This window comes from Myotis davidii, unplaced genomic scaffold, assembly GCF_000327345.1.
Source record: "Myotis davidii unplaced genomic scaffold, ASM32734v1 scaffold197, whole genome shotgun sequence".
Taxonomy (NCBI): Eukaryota; Metazoa; Chordata; class Mammalia; order Chiroptera; family Vespertilionidae; genus Myotis; species Myotis davidii.
Genome location: NW_006291549.1, coordinates 349,886 through 370,009, shown reverse-complemented (window position 1 = coordinate 370,009; position 20,124 = coordinate 349,886). Strand labels below are relative to the sequence as shown.

The following is a 20,124-nucleotide window of genomic DNA, read 5'->3' as shown; positions in this document are numbered from 1 at the left end:
GTTGCCTGGGCAGTTTGGGTGAGGGGCTGAGGGCCATTTTCAGGCTGGCCAAGACCCCAGGCAATGGAAGTTCTCAGCCTCTCCTTTTTTTCTTTGTCTTTTATTCTGAGATTTATTTACCGTCTATAATTGAAACTTTGTTGCCATCCTGCTCGCTTCAGCTCTGAGGCCACAGCCTGCTGAAAGCAGGTATCTGGGATTTGTTTAGCTTCTATAATTGAAACTTTATTGCTTTCGGAGCTGTTCCTTTTGGAGCTCAGAGTTGGACCAAAGCAGGCGGGGAACCTTGGCTTCCTCCATCACTGGAGCAGGCAAGCCTCCTGTTCGCTTCAGCTGCCTGGCTGCTGGCCGCCATCTTGGTTGGCAGTTAATTTACATATCGCCCTGATTAACCAATGGGAAGCGTGTCGGAGGTATGGTTAATTACTATGTTTGTCTATTATTAGATAGGATATACTTATTGGTCCCTTTACACAGCAAAATGCTTATAAATAAAAAGGAAGGATTACTGAGGACCCTGGACCTTACTGATTGATTTAATTTAATCTAATAATATTCTAATCACTGCACTATGGCCACCCAAAAAAATAAGCTATTAAAGTTTTCCTATCAAAGTGAAGTCTAAAAATTTTTTTTGAATAGTGGTCATAAATGGCTTTTCAAAAGTCAAAGTCCAAATGAACAAAAGAATGCTTCTGAACACTTTGTACTTCAGTCACACCAACTGAAAATCTTCTGGGTTTATTTGTCCCTCACCCTGTATATGTGTGTGTCTCTGACATGGGCACCAACCTACATTTTCATATCATCCTGCCTGCTTCAATCTCTCACTTTTAAGTACATGTCAATCCAATAATCTTTTCAAGCTCACAGGAGGGAGCAGGGCATAAGAAAAGACTCCAAGCCCTCTATTTAAATGTTTCCCTTTAGACAATCTCAAAAACTAAGTATTTTTATATGACTCAGGTAAACCACTATTTTTCAAGTTGGTGTTATTACCTCAGTAGCCTACCGTTCCACAATAGAAACAGTAAGTTGCAATGAATGAGGTGACTCTATCTCCCCCACCTTCTCAAGCATTGTCTTACCTACTTTAGTCTCCTGAAAGACCCCTAAAGGGAAAAATTAATCAAGAGAGAAGATGGGAAAAAGGACTGAGCTTTAAAAAAAAAAAAAGTATGGGTTCTCAAAGAAGCATGCAACCCTTTACCAGGGCAATCATGCACTAGGGAAGGGAAGCTAACCAGACTTATGAGGGTAACTGGACACTAAAATGCTACTGTGGTTCACTAGTTAGGGTAGGAGTTTAGAGCGGTCAAGTGATTAAGTGAGTTTTGGCTAAGGTCTGTCTCCAGTGGGCCTATACTTGAACCCACCTCACAGTTATGTCCCCAGTTTGGAATGCATAGTTAGAAAAGACAAATGCAGAAACTGACACACTATCCATACTGGTTACCTGACCCATGGAGAGAGGGACTTACAGGGGGATAAAAAGCAAATGCAAGTTACTAGAACTCTTACCTAGGAAAATAATAAGTCAAAAGCAATGCCACATTCCTTGAGAGACTAGAGATTAGTGCCTCTTTTAAGGATTTAGAAGATAAAAGGGTGGTTATTCCAACCACACCAGCATTCAATTCACCTATCTAGTTTCTGCAGAATATAGATGGATGTTAGAAAATGACAGTAAATTACTGCAAGCATAATCACATTGACTCCAATTTAGATGCAGTTAAAGATGTAGTGTGTGTGTTTTTTTAAGATGTAGTTTTATTGTTAGAGGAAAACAGTACATTTCTTGACAACTTAGAATGAAGCTATTTCTTTTATCCTTTTAATAAAACCCACCAAAACAGTTTCTTTCAACTGACAAGGCCAGCAATATACCTTGACTGCCCTACCACAGAATTATAGCAACTCTAGCCCTCCATCATAATCTACTCTGTAGAAATCTGGATCAACTCTCCATTCCAGGCATCATATGTTCCACTTAGGTCTCTACCAAGACATCATTCTGATTGCTCGAGTTCAAGCAAGTCAAGTTTGGCAGGTCCTTAGAGGTGAATCTAGAGTGAACTTTTAAGATTTGGGAACAGAGCAAGCCATCTTCTACAAATAACTATTCTCCTCTTGAAAATCAGCCTTAGACTTGACAGGCTACCAGTCCTCAGCAGATGCTGCATTCGTGGCCACCATTATACCATGAGTTGTCCATCATAAAATGCTTATTGTCTGATCTACCAACCCATAATCTGAACATACACAACAGCACTCTATCATAAAGTGAAAGTGTATATACAAAACTGGGTCCAAGCAAGTCCTAAAGGCACAAGTAAGTTGCAGGAGCAAGTAGTACAGATTCCCATGAGCCCTATTCTTGTTACATTGCTTGCTCTCTCTTAACCCAAATCCTGGACCCATGAAAAGTTTTCTATGATCAGTTGGCTAATGAAGAAAAATATGGGCTTCATATATACTAGATGGTTCTGTATGATAAGCTGACACTACTTGAAAGTAGACAGTTGCAGCACTACAGCTCCACTCAAGGGTGACCCTGAAGGATATCGGTGAAGTAAAATCCTCCCAGTAAATAGAACTTCAAGTAATAAACCTAATTGCCATTTTTCCTGAAATTAGACATGATCAAAGGTAAAAAATATACGCCAACTTATGGGTGGTAGTTAACAGTTTGGCTGAATAGTCAGGGACTCGAAGAGATCACAATTGGAAAATTGGTTATAAGGTAGTCTAGGCAAGAGTATGTGTGTGGATAAACCTCTTCAAATGGTCATTATGCCCAGATCAACTTCAGTGTCTTAATAATCAGGAGACCAAGATGAAGCATTCTGTGGATGTCAGCCAGCATCTTTTCCCAGCCACCACTGTCCATACAGCAACAGAGTCAGGGATGAAAATGGAATCATGGCAGCAAGGAATAATACATGAGCCCAGCAACATGGACTTCCATTCACCAAGACTGATAGGATTACAACCCCTTGAATGTCAAATCTATCAATAGCAAAGACAAACACTAAACCCATGGCCTGGCATTATTCTCTAGGTTGACCAGCCAGCCACTTGGTGGCAAAGCTAATTATACTATGTCACTTCCATCATGGAATGAGCAATGCTTTATTCTTACTAAGGAAGAATTACTCTAGATATAGATTTTTCTTCCCTAATCATAATATTGCTGCTGAAATCAACATCCATGAATTTATAAAATACCTTGGTCACCATTATGTATTCCACATAGCACTGCTTCTGACTAGGGAACTTAATTTTATAGCAAATTAAATATGGAAATGGTCTAATTTTCATAGAATTCCTGTGTTTCTCATCCCTCAGAAGTAGCTGGCATATAGAATAGCAGAATGGCCTTTTGAAGATTCATGGTGCTGGATAGATGGCAACACTCTATAGAACACAGATAATATCCTTCAGGATATAGTATACGCTCTGAGCCAGCAATTGATACATGCTGTGTTTCTCCCATAGCCAGGATTCACAGATCCTGAAATCAAATATTGGAAAAGGGAGTGTCTCATCTCACTATTACATCTAATGGTCCACTAGTGAAATGTCTGCTTCCCATCCCAGAAACTATGGGCTCTATTAGTCTAAATCTTAATTCCCAAAGAAGAAAGGCTTCCGCCATAGGACACAGCAGTAACTCCATTAAAATGGAAGCTGAGCATGTCACCTGGTTATTTCTGGGCTCCTTATGCCAGGAAACCAAAAATCAAAGAAGGTTCTTCTGTACCAGAATAATTAGTCTTGATTATCAAGGGAAAATTGGTCATGAGAAAGAGTATGTCTAGAATGCAAGACATCCCATGGGGCACCTACTAGTACATTCATGTTCTGTGATAAAAGTTAACAGACCAACAATCCCACTTTAGGGAATACATCCAAAAGAATTGAAAGCAGGGTCTTGAAAATATATTTGTACATACATATTCATACCAGCACTATTTATAATAGCCAAGAGGTGCAAGCAACCCAAACTTCCATCACTGGATGAATGGATAAACAAAATGTGATATATACATATAATGGAATGTTAGTTAGCCTTAATAAAGAAAAAACTCCTGTCATGTGCTATATAACACTGGAACCTTCAGGACATTATGCTAAGTGAAACAGGCCAATCACAATAAGACAAATATGTATGTTCCTACTACATGAACTAAAGTAGTCAAATTCATAAAAACAGAAAGTATAATGGTGGTTACTGGCAAGTGGAAGAAGAAAGAAAAGAAAATGTGATAGTTAACTTTGTGTATAAACTTAACTGGGCCATGAACCCAGATTTTTAGTTAAATATTATTACTGGCCCTAGCCAGTTTGGCTCAGTGGATAGAGCATCAGCCCTCAGACTGAAGGTTCCCAGGTTCGATTCCAGTCAAGGACATGTACCTTGGTTGCAAGCTCAGTCCCCAGTCAGGACCATGCAGGAGGGAACCAATTGATGTGTCTCTCCCACATCAACGTTTCTCTCTCTCTATCTCTACCCATTCCTTCCACTCTCTCTAAAATAATCAATGGAAAAATATCCTCGGGTGAGGATTAATAACAACAACAAAAAGAGTATTTCTGGGTGTGTCCACAAGGATGTTTCTGGATGAGACTGACATCTGAATCAACAGACTGGGTAAAGCAGATTGCCCTCCCCAATCTAGGTGGGACTCATCCAATTCTTTGAAGGCCTGAATGGAATAAAAGGCTAAATAAGAATGAATTCTTTCTCTCTGACTGTTTTCAAGCTGGACATGAGTCTTCTCCTGCCTTTAAATTTAGACTCTAACTGGAACTTAACCATCGGCTCTTCTGGTTCTTAGGACTTTAGAGTCAGACTGGAACTATACCATCAACTCTCCTGGGTATCTAGTTTGTCAAAAGCAGATTTTGGATTTCTCAGCCACTATAACCATGTAATTAATTAATTATCCCATTAAAGAATGTTGAGTATTCTCAGTTAAGTCACTCCCTTGGATTTCACAAACTTAAGCTATTACCACGATAAAGTAGGGCAAGTTTGTTTTGTAAACTTCAGTGAATTTGGAAAAGGGAAAAGAGAAGAAATTGGCAAATGACACCAAAAGAGACCATGATACCATGTGCTGCTGTTATAGGCACTCTCAGCTTCTCTATAATATTAATCTCTAGTTAAAATGTACCAGCCATGAGGTTCACCAAAACAATTAAAATTCTCAAGAAAATACAAGTTTGAGGCAATAATCCTTTATTAAAGGAAGAGAGGGCAGTTTCAGGGACTGCTGCTGAAAAATCTTATCCTGATTTTCCCAACAGCAATCCCTGAAATTGCCCAATTTCCAGGTGATATACACATGCCTAAAGGCATCAAACACTGTTACTATTATTTCCTAGGGTACCTTCAGCCACTCCAGCAGAAAGAAAAGAAATACCTCTGGAATAGTACAAATGACTTCCACAAGGGACGAATTTCCTCCAGCTGCCAAACTGGAGAGCTCCATCTCAGTCAACACAAAAGTGAATCACCCTGAGGAGGATCCAAGACTGAGACATAACAAAAACTTACTTTATGAACCAAATGACGGAAAAGCCACATTCTATAAGTTTGCTAGCATCCTCAGGTAGAGGTGAAATTGTATTAGAAGAAACACTCAAGGCAGAAAGACTGCTTGGATTCAAAGTGGGAAAAGATTTCTCCCCATTCACATCCTACTATAAGAATTTCCATGAGGAAGGAAATGAGATATGAACAACTAGAGTACTTCAACTTCAGTGGAAAGTAGAAATAGGGGGGGAAAAATGTCCCTGATCAAATAAATTGAGACTATCTTGTCTAATGAGAATAGGCAATTAAGGTGACATTTCTATGATCCATGTAAGATTGTACATCTTTTCTTGAAGGTTATTCTTCCAGGTGACTGTGTAGGTTGCTACCCAAAAAACTGCTGTAATTTAAAGAGTCTAAGGCTATCTTTATAACCTCAAATATTTAATGTAAATGTAATATAGACCTTCAATCTGATGTTAATTCAATCATACTTTTATTCATTCATATTCAAAAAATATTGAGTGCCTGCTTTGCACCAAGTATTTCCCTAGCTGTTTAAAACACATTAGTAAATAAAAGATAAATATCCTTGCCCTCATCTATAAAAATTAACCTATGATGGTTAGTTTTATGTGTCAACTTGACTGGGCTAAGGATGCAATATAGCTGATTTGTCTAGGTTTGTCTGTGAGGGTATTTTGGAAGAGATTAGCATTTGAATAAGTTGACTGAATAAAGAAGATTTGCCCTCAGCAATATGGGCAGACATTATCTAACCCATTGCTCCCCTACTCATCCTCCCCAACAAGAGAACAAAAACATGGAAGAAGAGCAAATTCTCTTTCTTCTTGAGATGAGACTTCCATCTTCTTCTACCCATGGACATCAGAGCTCCTAGTTTTTGGGTGTTCCTACTCCAGGACTTACCCTGGATTATACCACCAGCTTTATTGGCTCTTCAGCTTGCCGAATACAGACCAAGGGATTTCTGAGCCTCCATAACTGAGCTATTCCTATAATAAATCTCTTCATATGTATATCTATATGTATACAGGTAAATATAACATATATTATATAAGATATATAAGATATGTAAGATACATATATTTCTATCCATACACGTGTGTGTGTGTATATATAAATATATAGATAGATAGATAGATATAGATATAGATATAGATATAGAGATATACATATATAGATATAGATATAGATATATTTATCCTATTTGACTATTTCTCTGAAGAAGCCTGACAATACCTATGTAATAATAAATGTGCCAAATAATATATTAGACCACAGTGCTATGGTGAGAATAAATCAGACCAGAAAAGGGGCAGAGGTAGTGAGGCCAGTGGCATGGGAATGGGTAGTGGGTAAGCTTTCTGGAGGTGAGATTTGAGCATAGATTTAAGGAAGATCATAAAGAGAGCTATGAAGACAAATCTAGGTGAAGAATTTCCAGGTAGAAGAAATGGCCAGCACATCAAGGCAACAGCACCATGAGGTGTTCAAGACATAGGAGACCAGTGTTGTCCCAATAGAGGGAGGGAGACAAAGAATAACAGGTCAAAGGGGTGATAAGGGATAGAAGCAGACCTTGTAGGGCCTGGCACACCATTGCTAGCACTTCAGCTTCTACTCTTAATGAAGTGCAGCGCCCAGCAAGGTTTAAAGCGCAGGAATGACATGCTCTAACTTAGGATTTCCAATTATCCTTCTGGTGGCTATAGAGAAAACAGACTATAGAGGAAGCAAGATGGAAGCAGAGACCAGTTAGTAAGAAGGGGAAGAGGTGCTGAAGGCATTTAGGAAACTATCACACTGATCACTGGTGAAGAGCTCAAGGTAAATCCTCTACTTAAATAAAGTCCTTAATGTCTTGGACTAACGAAACTTTGCCTTGTCTGCTACATGAAGATAAGGTGATGGTTACTCTTGCTTCAGAAAGATTTCTTAATATAGAGGATCACACGAAACCTAAAGGAGACAGGGAATAGAACACCTGGCAACTCTGGGCTAAAATTCATTCAGGAAAATAATTTTCATTCATTCCATTTTAAAGAGCAAGTCAACAAACAGAAAGAAAGAAATGATTTCTACCATGGATTGCTTTTCCTGGAATGGGGAGGGGGGGGGCGCATGGTATAGATTAAATTGAAAGGTATGAAGAGGTAATAACAGGGAGCAAAGCACTATTGCCATACTGCAAAACAGAGGACCTCTCTGGGAGACCCTTCCCAATATAACTAAATTAATTTTGCAGCAAATTGTTAAAGAACCTTACACCATTAAACAACAATAGGTCTCAGTAATAAAACAGTACCAATTTAAAAGTAAATTTTATCCTTCAAAGTTTTATCAAATATATTTGAAAATTTGATATCCATATTTTTTATGTCACTTGTATATACCTTGATTTTTTCCACAGTAACAAACCATGAAACACTAATGTTGTTTTGGAAAAAAGTTAATAAAAACAAAGAAAGTTACACATTAATTTCATAAAAGCATTACTAAAAAATATGAAGGATTCAAGCAGACCCCAAAAATAGATAACAGCAAAGCACACTACATTTCTAATAGTTTACCAGTAGAAATGTACAATCCATCAGGTAAATGGGCCTTGGTCATATTCTTCTGCTCTTTCTAGAACAGTAAAACTGCCTGAACTTGAGAGTTTCCTAAAGAACGCATTCGCTGCCCAGCTGTGTGGCTCAGTGAGTTAGCATCAACTCATGTACCAAGAAGTCACCAGTTCAATTCCTGGTCACAGCACATGCCCAGGTTGCAGGCCCAGTCACCAGTGAGGGGCATGTAGGAGGCAGCCCATAGATGTTTCTACCTCTCTCTCTCTCTCCCTCTCCCTTCTCTCTCTAAAAAATAAATCAATAAAATTTTAAAAACCATATTTTTAAAAATATAACTCATTTGCCAAATATCTGTTTGGTTCCTTTAAAAAACAGAGTTCTGGCCCCACCAGTGTGGCTTGGTAATTGAGCCTCAACCCATGAACCAAGAGGTCTCAGTTCAATTTCCAATTGGGGCACATGCCTGGGTTGCAGCTCAATCCCTAGTGTGGGGCATGCAGGAGGCAGCCAATTGATGATTCCCTCTCATCATGGATGTTTCTCTCTCTCTCTCCCTCTTCCTTCCTCTCTCTGAAATCAATAAAACATATTTTAAAAAAACAACAGAGCTTTGGAGCTCAATTTTAAAGTATAAGGAATTTAATTTTATGTGCTTTTAAAAGAATATAAGAGAGTCAGAAAACAACTAAATAATTCATGGCTGACAGTATGGCAAAAGACAGCTAAAGGAGAAAAGTAAAAGTATTTAAGTCAAAGCCACTACAGCACATATAATGGCATAAGCACAAAAAATAAGGAAGTAGAAATGGACAGCATTCATTAGCCAACTACTGCTTTTGCTAGTTCCCAAAATATAACTACCTAATATACAATTTTTATAGTTTTTTTATCATATTAAGAGCACTAATACTAAAACCAAAATATTTTACCTAAGCGTTTTTATCTAGAGGGAATATATATGGCAACAGGAAATGAAGGAGAAAACTAGCTGAGAAAGCAACATGTAGAATACGCAGTGTTACAGCCTGTGTCCTACAAAACCTTTTGAATGCATGACCTTTAAGTTGCTGAAGGTTGCTTCAGAATTTGGCTCCGTTTGATCGAAACATCTGCTTCCCTTGCAGGTATACTGTAAGGACTTTTCTCTCAGTTGGTTTCAGAACACAGCAGTGAGCCCTTGTCTGTCCAATCATACAGACCCCGATACTTGTAAATCAAGTTCTGGGAGGACAACAGCAGGTCCACATTCCGTCACCCTTTCTCAGCCAGCCAGGCCAACTGACTGCTGTGAGGACTGTTCTTATCATGTCATCAAATCAAAACATGTTGAGATGAGGGACCATAAGAGGCATCTGCAGAATTCCCAAAACGCAGTGACTTTGGAACACTGACAGATGCATCTGTCATTTTATACCTTCAACTAACCTGATGTACACTGGCCCGACACAGTAAAGCTGTCCACGATCGATTCCAATTCTTTCACATTATTTTCACATGTCTCTACTAGGAAGGCCTGGTGCTTCTTAGCCTTTTAATTAAGAAAAAAAATTACACATAATAAGGTCATGCATAAGAGCTGCAGATTTTGTGTGTGAACATACATAGCACAATTAAGGATAAACCAGCTAATAATAACCCCATTCAAGTCCATTATTAATAAACCTCTTTCTGTCTTAATCATGCCTTTTACTTGGCTTAATGTAATATTGGATAAGGTCTCACTTAACAATTTACTGAGGCTTTAGTGCCTGGCACTATTATATTTTATACATAGTAATTCTTTTTACTTTTACAACAACCCTATGAGGGAAGGGCCTTTATCATACCAATTTTACAGATAAGAAAACTGAGAAACAGAAATTAACAAACACTTTAAAAGATCACGCTGGCAGTCATGTGACAAACTGCCAGACAGTGGTCAAGAATGAATGCAGTAAGACCAATTGGAAGGAACTGTAACAGTCTACTTAAGAGGTGGTGGAAGCTTAGGCAGTAGAATGGCCAGACCTTGGTAACACTGTATTGGATTAGATGATGTTAATTGGGCTGGGCTGGGCTGGGATGGACTGCACTGCACTGGACTGCACTGGACTGGACTGGACTAGACTGGATTGGATTGGATTGGATTGGATTGGATTGGACTGGATTAGACTGGGAAAGTGTTCAGATGAAAGGAGAGGCCAAGAGTGATCCCAAGTTTTTAGGTTAAGAGAACTGGGCCAATTTCAGTAGATGAGTGAGGACAGTGAAGGAGAAAAAGTCTTATTTTGGCTGTTTTTGTTTGCTTATTTTTATTTGTTTGCTTGCTTGTTTATGGCAGGAAGTACCAGTCATGAATTCTATTTTGATCATACTACAATGGAGGTACCTTGAACACACACCCAGCAAAAGCACAATGCCTAAATAAATGGTCCTAAATAAATATTTTTGAACTAACAAAGAACAAGTAAGGTAGAAAAATATGGGAAGCATCTGGACATAATGGTGCAAAGCTCAGTAGGAAAGAGCAGGGATAGGTTTGGAAATCATCTACAGATATCACCTGAAGCCTGCCTTGAGAGTGTCTGATGAGGGGAGAGAAAAGAGCTTTTTGTTTGTTTGTTTGTTTTTTGGTGTACGGGATGACTTTCCAACCAACCAAGCCACCTGGCTAGGCTCTTAATAGCTTTTTGATGAGCAAGAAATTCTAGAATGAAAGCAGAATATATCACCTAAATAAACAAAACCCTTGGGTTAAAAACAAAGTGCCAACCAAAGATAAAATACTAAGTTTCTAATTTTTGATTAACATGTTTTACCATGTGACATAAAGAATAAGTTTAGCGCCCTGACCAGGTGGCTTGGTTGGTTGGAGCATTGTCCCGTACAACGAAGAGTTGAGGGTTTGATTTCTAGTCATGGCCCATGCCTAGGTTGCAGGTTTAATCCCCATTTGGAGCACATGCAAACACAGCCAATCAATGTTTTTCTCTCTCCTATAGATGTTTGAACTTTTGAAACAGTTCTGAACATTTTTTAACTCTAGTGAGTTTCTGAACTTTTAATTTGAATATATTTTAAGCCATTACAAAGGAATTCTGAGTAAAGCCAGGGGAGCTCTGGAACCTGTAATCAACATCACACCCATTTGCTCCACAGCTCTCGCCTTCTCATACGATCTCCCACCTAGTGGCTACCACTGCATACCCAGTGCATTTGTAAGGACTGAAGGAGAGCTTGCTCAGCTGAGCTGAATTTGATCTGGTTAGCTTTCACAATCGTCACTATCTGCAGCTTTTCCTTTGATACTATTTATGATAGCTAATATCTCATATAATGAAATATCACCCTCCCTTATGTGCCTTTACAATTAATTTATTTGTCAGTAGATTGTACCTTCTAATTTGAATAAAGGGCCTTGACATACCCCTTCTCCTCTCTCTTTCTCTCTCTCTCACTCTCTCTCTCTCTCTCTCTCTCTCTCTCACACACACACACACACACACACACACAGTAGCATTTTACTTTTTCACAGGTCAAAAATGAGATTTGAATTTTCAGATACTTAATAATTTGTGTAAAAATAAATTTCAAAAAGCTTTATACTAACATTATAAATTTAGAAAGCCAGACATGTAATAAGCATTTAAATACAAATACACATATTTAATGAATATTACTTAATATTAAATTTTTAAGAAATATTAAGAGAGACAGAAAGTGATATTTATAGAATCAAAAACAATGCTCATGTATAAATACTATTACTCTGGGTGAAAACAGGAATCAACACATTTTTAGTAAAATTCAGAATAGAGTATTTTTAGCCCAATAGTTTCGAATGCCTCCTATAAAACCAGAAGCATGTCCTTCTAAAGCAAACCCAATAGATTATTTGAAACAGAATATTATCAAGAAGCATTAACTTTACCACAAAGCATGGCAATCAAAGCACTTTCCCAAATTCTATCTAATGCTAGCAATCATTATCATTATATAATAAGCCAAGCCCCCAAAGTATAGGGAAAATATATATATACTTGACCATTTTCAATCACAAGTTCTTCAGAGAATAAATATTCTTTGAGCAAAACCTCATGAGAACTAGAATTCCCTTTCCAATATATGATCTCTCCTAGAGCTGTAACTAAATATTACTGAGTGGCAGAAAAACAAATCTCAAGAAATGATGGACTTTAAAAAATTTCATCGTAGAAAGCACAAAGCAAGTTCTAATAATACCAATTTGAAAATGATAGCTCCCCAGCTTCAAGAGAAGCAGATAAAAAACTCACAGTAATGACAAAAAAACCCAACCGACCTACTGAGCCTCTGGACCTTAATAAGCATGATCACTGAGCAGTCTCAACTAGAAATTGTTTTATTTAGTGCTTGATTAAATCATTATTAAACTCATAGGTTTAAAATTAATAGTTCCATTTTAATCAAAACCTTTTAGAGTCAAATTCAATACTGTATAACACAGAATACAAAACTAATTTTGTTAAATCCTTAGGTGTCCAATGTTGAAATTCTATTAATTCTGTGACATTCAAGATAATAATATACTATTCATTGACTAATCACAACTTTAATTATTAATTTCATTAAAAGAAAAGAGTAATTAAAATCAACTGGGTTTTAAATTTTTGACTTTTCCAAAATTATGTTCTATATTTGTATTATATCTCTTGACACTGAGGAGCTATCGTTTTCCAACTGGTTTATTAATACCTTGTGTATCCTGACCAAGATGAACTCTATGGCCTCTTCCAGCTCTAAAAAGCTATAATATACTATATCATACAATTGTTATTACATTTTTTTTACAATTGTTATTTTTAAGTCTCAAAACTTCCTTAAGTCTTTGCATATTATTAATACTTTTATCTTACTAGCAAACCTATAGAGGAAAGAGGCTTTAATCTTCTCTTGCAATGCAACAGAGAAAATAAAAACCAAGAGTTGAATAATGACCATGAACATGACTTAAACTAGAAAACAAGCTGTTACCTCAAAGGGAGAGAAAAATTACCTGTAGGTAATTGCTGCTTCCCATCTATATTCTATAAAATACTGGAACTATTATGTTCAAAAGAAATATGACTATGGGAAAGACACACTATGGTACACAGGGTCATGAAATGTCATTAAAACAAAGTTCCATTTCCAAAACAAAAGGTAAAAGCTTCCTCAGTCATTTTCTCTTCAGTCAAAAACAATTATGAATTCAAGGCAAAAATAACAGCTAGACTTTGAGGATGCAAAAATAGAAAAACTCCATTTCCTGTGGTTTAAACATTTTAATTTGACAGATATCTCTTCATAGAACAAATTTTAAAAACCCGCTCCCAAAATCCACTAATCTATTGAAAGGGGAAAAAAGGCAATATGAGAATACATACAACAAAAATATTTTAGGAAAAATATCTTTATTTTAAAAACTGTACTTACTATTTAGTGTAATACTATTTCCATTAAATAAATTTTCATTAAATAATTTTAAAATTTCATACTATAGTCAGGTAGAGAGGTAGAGAGCAACAGTTCCAATAAGCATAAAACAAAACAAGTTAAAAGAGAGAGCTAGAAATAGTAAAGGGAAAAAAAGAGGAGGAAAAGAAAACAGAAAGATGGAAGAAAATAAGACATGAAGTTAGAGGGTTAAGTGAAATGAAAAATGAAGAGAAAACAATAGTTAGGTTGAACCATATAAACTGCAAATCATTTAGGCTGCAAGCTGAATAAGTTTTTTGAACATCCCTTTAGCTCCTCAGCAAAGAACTACTCACAGATTTTCAACTGCTTTTAGTAATGCATCAAGCTTTGAGGAAATAACCCACAATCTTCATCATTATGATAAAACAATAGTGTTTTATAGGATGACTGCCAAGGGCCCACACAAGCAGACAGAGGTTGCTGTAAGCTACAATTTACCTTATTTCAGATCATTTACCAACTTTTAAATGTTAAAAAATAAAAACCTGTTGGCATCAGGTAAATTTTTTAAACCACAAAGCGCCCATACCTCAGAGGTCTTCTTTTATTTTGTATCTAGTCAGCGGAGTGCCGGAAGGCTAGAATTGGGAGGGAGGATGCATGCAACTTATATTGGCGACTGTATTCTTTGCTGTTCCATTCCCAGTTATCACTGTTGCTCACCTTCTAAACCAGGGGTCCTCAAACTTTTTGAACAGGGGGCCAGTTCACTGTCCCTTAGACCGTTGGAGGGCCGGACTATAGTTTAAAAAAACACTATGAACAAATTCCTATGCACACTGCACATATCTTATTTTGAAGTAAAAAAACAAAATGGGAACAAATAAAATATTTATATTTGCATGTGGCCCGTGGGCCATCGTTTGAGGACCCCCGTTCTAAACTATTTAGTATGGTGTCCAATAAGGAAGCAGACCAAATCCAAGACTCAGCTCAATAACTCTGACATGTTTTTATCCACCACTGACTCCGCTTCCTGAATCAGGAGTTAAGAAATGGAACAGCCCATGAAATTCAGGGTAGCACCTAACAGGCACCAGAGTATGCTATCCAGAGAGCTCTAAACTTTCTTAAACCCCACATCCCAAATACTTAAACAACAAATTCAATCACAGAGGAAACAATATCAACCCCTAGATCAGAACACATTGACTATCTTGAGTTGAGTGAAGAATGTATATAAAACTGGATCATTTGAAAATTACAGCGTTTCAATTTTATACCATCTTTACCTCTTAACCTGGACAGCATTGATTTGGCCACCACTTCTTGCTATAACCCAAAGTTTTTTAACAAGGAGAAAAAACACTTATTTCCCTCAATAACTGATATCACTAAGAGTTATGAGATTTGCTTGAAATTGAAGTAACCGAAGAGGAAATAGGGCATTACTGTACACCTTGTGCCCTCTCTGTTAGGGTTCCCAGCAAACTGCAGAGTAGGAGTATGTTGCATCAGCCCAGCCAGTGTGGCTCAGTGGCTGACCTATGAACCAAGAGGTCTTGGTTAGATTCCAGTTTAAATCCACCTGACATATGTTTCTTGAGGCCAAGTACCATAGTGTAATCTTGGCATATGGGATGATTTAAGTTAAACTCAATGCATTTGCAATTTTTAGGACACATCAGATTTTGGTGAGTACTATTTTAAAGATGCTAAACAAAGTACTAAAGAAATACAAAGTGGGAAGAAGCAGGATTCTCAGTTAAGGCGGATAATAAAGTCGGGAAAGAGGGAATGATGGATAGCTTCGCAGGTTGCAAGGTTATCAGAGCAGAGTGTTAAAGGATATACAGGAACTTGTAAATAGAAAAAAAGAGAGGGAGCATTTTAATCAATGTGGGACAAAGAAAAAGACAACTTGAATAAAAGCAAGAAGATATGCCGAAACTGGTTTGGCTCAGTGGATGGAGCGTCGGCCTGCGGACTGAGAGGTCCCGGGTTCAATTCCAGTCATGAGCATGTACCTGGGTTGTGGGCACATCCCCTAGGAGGCGGCTGATCGATGTTTCTCTCTCATCGATGTTTCTAACTCTCTGTCCCTCTCCCTTTCTCTCTGTAAAAAATCAATAAAATATATTTTTTTTAAAAAAAGCAAGAAGATATGATCATGCCTATGCGTTTAGGAAGCCAAGGACTCTACTGTGGCTGGAGTAAGGCAATGGCAGAAGGAGAAGCTGGAGAAGTTCACATGGAGCCCAAAGAAAAGGGCCTTAGACAAGAAGCTGGACTTTATTCTGAAAGCAATACAGAGACATTGATGGTTTTTTTAATAAAGGGTGACAAGAACAGATCAATATTTTAAAAAGACAAACTTGGTGATGGTGTGAAAGCTAGTTTATTGCGGAATGGAAACAAAGTCATCAGGTACAAAATCATTACAAAAGGGAGTCTTTTAACTCATTAGATCTGTTAATTATAAATCCTGATACACGCCCCCCCCCATTCACCTAGGTAACATTGTTTTATGCACCTAAAAATAAATGAAAAGATAAGTAAAAACCACAGAATAAATTTTAAAACATTCTATGATTCGGTTTTCACAAATTCAATTCGTTTTCCCAATAATTCCACAAAAGAGAGGTATTATTATGTACATCTTAGTTGTAATCAGCATATCTAGTTTTGAAATTTTATATCAATGTCACTAAAATTACTTTCATACTATTATCTCATAGCATGCTGTGAGAAAAAGCCTGTTAAACATCAAATATGACCCAATAAAATAATTGCCATAGGGTTTTTATCCTTACCATTACAAGTTCTTCCTGTAATTCACTGCAACTTTTTTCATTATACTGAAGTCTCTTTGAAAGGTCTGTAATTACTTTCTTCTGCTCCTCAATCTCTTCATTTAGTTTCTTGTTTTTGGAAAAATACTCTCTTTCTAATCTGAAAAGTTAAAGTGTTGGAGCAAGTTTTTCAAATATGCTTTTATCAAGTCCTATTATACACCTTTCAGACAAGTGGCAGGTGTACTTTCAAGACAAAGGGCTTTACTAGGTCACCTCCTATTTTTGCAAATAAAAAGGGTTGCACATTCTTAAATATCTTTTGTTAGCAGATATTTGTATATGCCCAACTGTACAAGCAAGATATGTTTAGTGTTGATTTGGTCCACAGGCATGGATGTATGGAACAGGACGACAGATCTCAGAGGGAAGGAGAGTAAAGAGGATGGGAAGAGATTAACCAAAGAATATACCAATATATGTATATATACCTAACCCATATATACAGACAATAGTGTGGAAAAGTTTGGGGTGGAGCAGGGTCTGGGTGGAGGGGGGCAATATTGGGGAGGTGGGGTACATCTGTAGCATTGTCAACAATAAATTTTTTATTAAAATTTTCAATTAAAAATTATTGTTACTTAGCAAATATAAAATTAATGCAACTGTTATTTGGGTTTTTTTATAAATAAAATCCAAAGTGAGTCCATTGAAATGAGCCCATCCTCTTGCTGCCAGGAATCTCATGCACAACCCGAAGGTGTTGGTTCCCATGCTTCTGCCAACAGCCCCACCCACGGGAAATGAGTAGGGCAGGAGCGTGCTGAAGATAAATGGGAGCCCCTGCCTTTGGGAATTCCAATATAAAAAATAAAATTTGAAAAAAAAAAAAAAGATGGAGGGTTTAGGCAAGAAAGGAAGAAAAAAGAAGGTAGAAGTAGGAAAGATACCTTCTTTCCTACCAGATTCCCATTCTATTATTTTTTTAGAGCTCAGCTAAGAATGTAACAACAGCCCAGCCAGTGTGGTTCAACGGCTGACCTATGAACCAGGAGGCCACGATTTGATTCCCAGTTAGGGGTGTGTAGGAGGCAGCTTGGTCCATGATTTTCTCTTATCATTGGTGTTTCTATCTCTCTCTCCCTCTCCCTTCCTCTCTGAAATCAATTAAAATTTTTTTAAAAAAAATTACTGGCTGAGTCCGGAGGTTATGCACATAATGCATACAAGTTCTCTGAGATTGGACAGTCTGTTCCATGCTTCTAATGTCTCTGAAGGCCTGGGGTGGGGGTGGGCTAGGAGAAGTCAAAGGGGGGAAAAGGGAAACATGTAATACTTTCAACAATAAAGATTTTTTTTAATGACTGGTTGAAAATATTACAAGCATTACTAATAAAGGTAATCACAGTGAAAGAGTTTTAAAAATTTTCAAACTCTGTCTTTCAAGTGCCATCTTTATGATTTCTGCCATACTCATAATAATTACTACTACTGAAATAATACTTTAAGTTAAATTAAGTATTGTAAAAGGAATATTTATATTACTTCTGTAAATGGAAAACCATGAACTACTTGTCATAAATAGAAACAAACATTAAAAATAAATACATAGCTCTAATTGCCAACCCATTATCATGTCCATACCAATGGTGGGAAAATAGGAGAAAATAATTTAAAATGTTTACTAATTAAAATAAATAAATTTAAAAAAATAAAATGTTTACTAATGGCTTTTGGGGGGAACATATTTAAAAAGTATAAATTTCTTAAAGCATCCCACAGAACATTCCAGATAAAAGGCTGTTGGATTAAAAAAGGTTAAAATTAGTCAGAAAGATCATGATCTGCCACTTATTACCTGTATGTCCTTACCCTCGTTAAGCCTCAATTTCCACCTCTGTAAAACGGAAGTAAGAAGAGTAGCTACCTCTTAAGGCAGCGGTTCTCAACCTGTGGTTTGCCAACCTGTGGGTCGCGACCACTTTGGGTATCAAACAGGGGTCACCTAAGACCATCAGAAAACACCTATATAATTACATATTGTTTTTGTGATTAATCACTATGCTTTAATTATGTTCAATTTGTAACAATGAAAATACATTCTCCATATCATATATTTACATTTCGATTCATAACAGTAGCAAAATTACAGTTATGAAGTAGCAACGAAAATAATTTTATAGTTGGGGGTCACCACAACATGAGGAACTGTATTAAAGGGTTGCGGCATTAGGAAGGTTGAGAACCACTGTTTATATATGTGTTTTCCAATGGTCTTAGGCGACCCCTGTGAAAGGGTCGTTCAACCCCCAAAGGGGTCGCGACCCACAGGTTGAGAACCGCTGTCTTAAGGTGTTATATAAATTAAGGGAAACCATGCAATGCTGGGCTGGAAGTAAGCATACATACTAGTCACTAGTATAGATTACTCCTACTATTATTTCTGCAGTTTGAGAAAATCTCAAACATTATCCATCTCTTCACAGACCATTTTAGGTGGCCTAGAAATAAAGGTCTTTAAAGATACTGTATTATCTCATCAGAGATCATATAAAATGCATTAATACATTTACTTTCTAGTGTAAGAACTGCATTCCTGAGACTACTTGGAACAGCTATGATACTTAAAAATCCAAGAGCATTTCCATATTTACCTGTACAGGGAAGCGTAGTTATCGTTTATGAAGTCCTTCACCCCCAGTCCACCACTGACATTAATGGGAGCTATATCTAACATTCACACTTACATTGGTTTCATAAACTTAGAGAATTTTATGTAAGACACTTACAAACTTAGTTTTGCAAAGCTCTCTTGTGCATTATGCTTTTCTCGCTCATATGCACTTTCAACTTCTCTGAACTCATTCTTGATCATTTCCAAATCAGCAACAGCTTCTGCTTGGCTGGCCTTTTCTACCTGCAAAGCTCCTTCAAGGTCTCGAATCCGCAACTGCCAGATGAGAGAAAAGTAATTAAAGCGAGCAAGGAAATGCTAGTAGCATCCATCTCAAATTGAGTAGAATACTTTATCAACAGCAGATTATCATCCATCAAACACTTCTTTCTTTCTGCTTTGGTTTAAAAAGGGAAATAGAGAAAAGACAGTTTATCCCCTTTCTCAACAAGTTTGTTTGCTGCTGTTGTTTAAAGATTTTTTTAAATTGATTTTTAGAGAGACGAAGGGAGAGGGAGAGACAAAAAAAAATCCATGTGAAAGCAGAATATTGATTGGTTGCCTCCTCCTTGCCCCCTACCAGGGATCGAGCCCACAACCCCAGCATTTTCCCTGACCAGGAATCCAACAGGCAACCTTCTGGTGCATTGGAGAACGCCCAACCAACTGAGCCGCACTGGCCAGGGCTTTCTCAACATGTTTAATGAAAGCGAGGAAGAGTAGCAGAATAGTTAACTATGCTAAGGAAAAGTAAAGTTGGATATGATATAACCTGCCCCATCCAAGTGCCTAATTTTGACCTCCTACTCCACTGACACTCCTTTTCTAAAATATAATAAATGTAGTGTGTGTTTTTTTAACTAAACGCAATTATTCTTCCCCTGTTTGAGAAACATCATTACATCTTCATAAGCCTAAGAAAGTTAACACATCTTTTTATTCCTGGATGCCTTCATTTTAATTCCCCTCTCAGATTTAATCCTTCTCTTTATTATGTTCCCATAGAATTTTAGTATTTCATATTTTTATCTCTTCATCTATCTATATATCTACATAGTATTTCTGGTGATGGAATGTAAGTGCCAAAAGAAGCTCCTTCGCTTT

The 20,124-nt window shown here is 37.2% G+C and overlaps 1 protein-coding gene across 1 annotated transcript in view; it reads right to left on the bottom strand.

Annotated features, from left to right (window-relative positions):
• CCDC171 (coiled-coil domain containing 171) overlaps positions 1 to 20,124 on the bottom strand; it is a 188,511-nt gene that overhangs the window by 110,664 nt on the left and 57,723 nt on the right. Inside the window, exons 9-11 of the mRNA XM_015564717.1 lie at positions 19,136 to 19,296; positions 16,368 to 16,506; positions 9,562 to 9,664 (exon numbers count right to left, since the gene is read on the bottom strand). Coding sequence (XP_015420203.1) covers positions 9,562 to 9,664; positions 16,368 to 16,506; positions 19,136 to 19,296 — 403 coding nt within the window. The remainder of the gene's footprint in view (positions 1 to 9,561; positions 9,665 to 16,367; positions 16,507 to 19,135; positions 19,297 to 20,124) is intronic.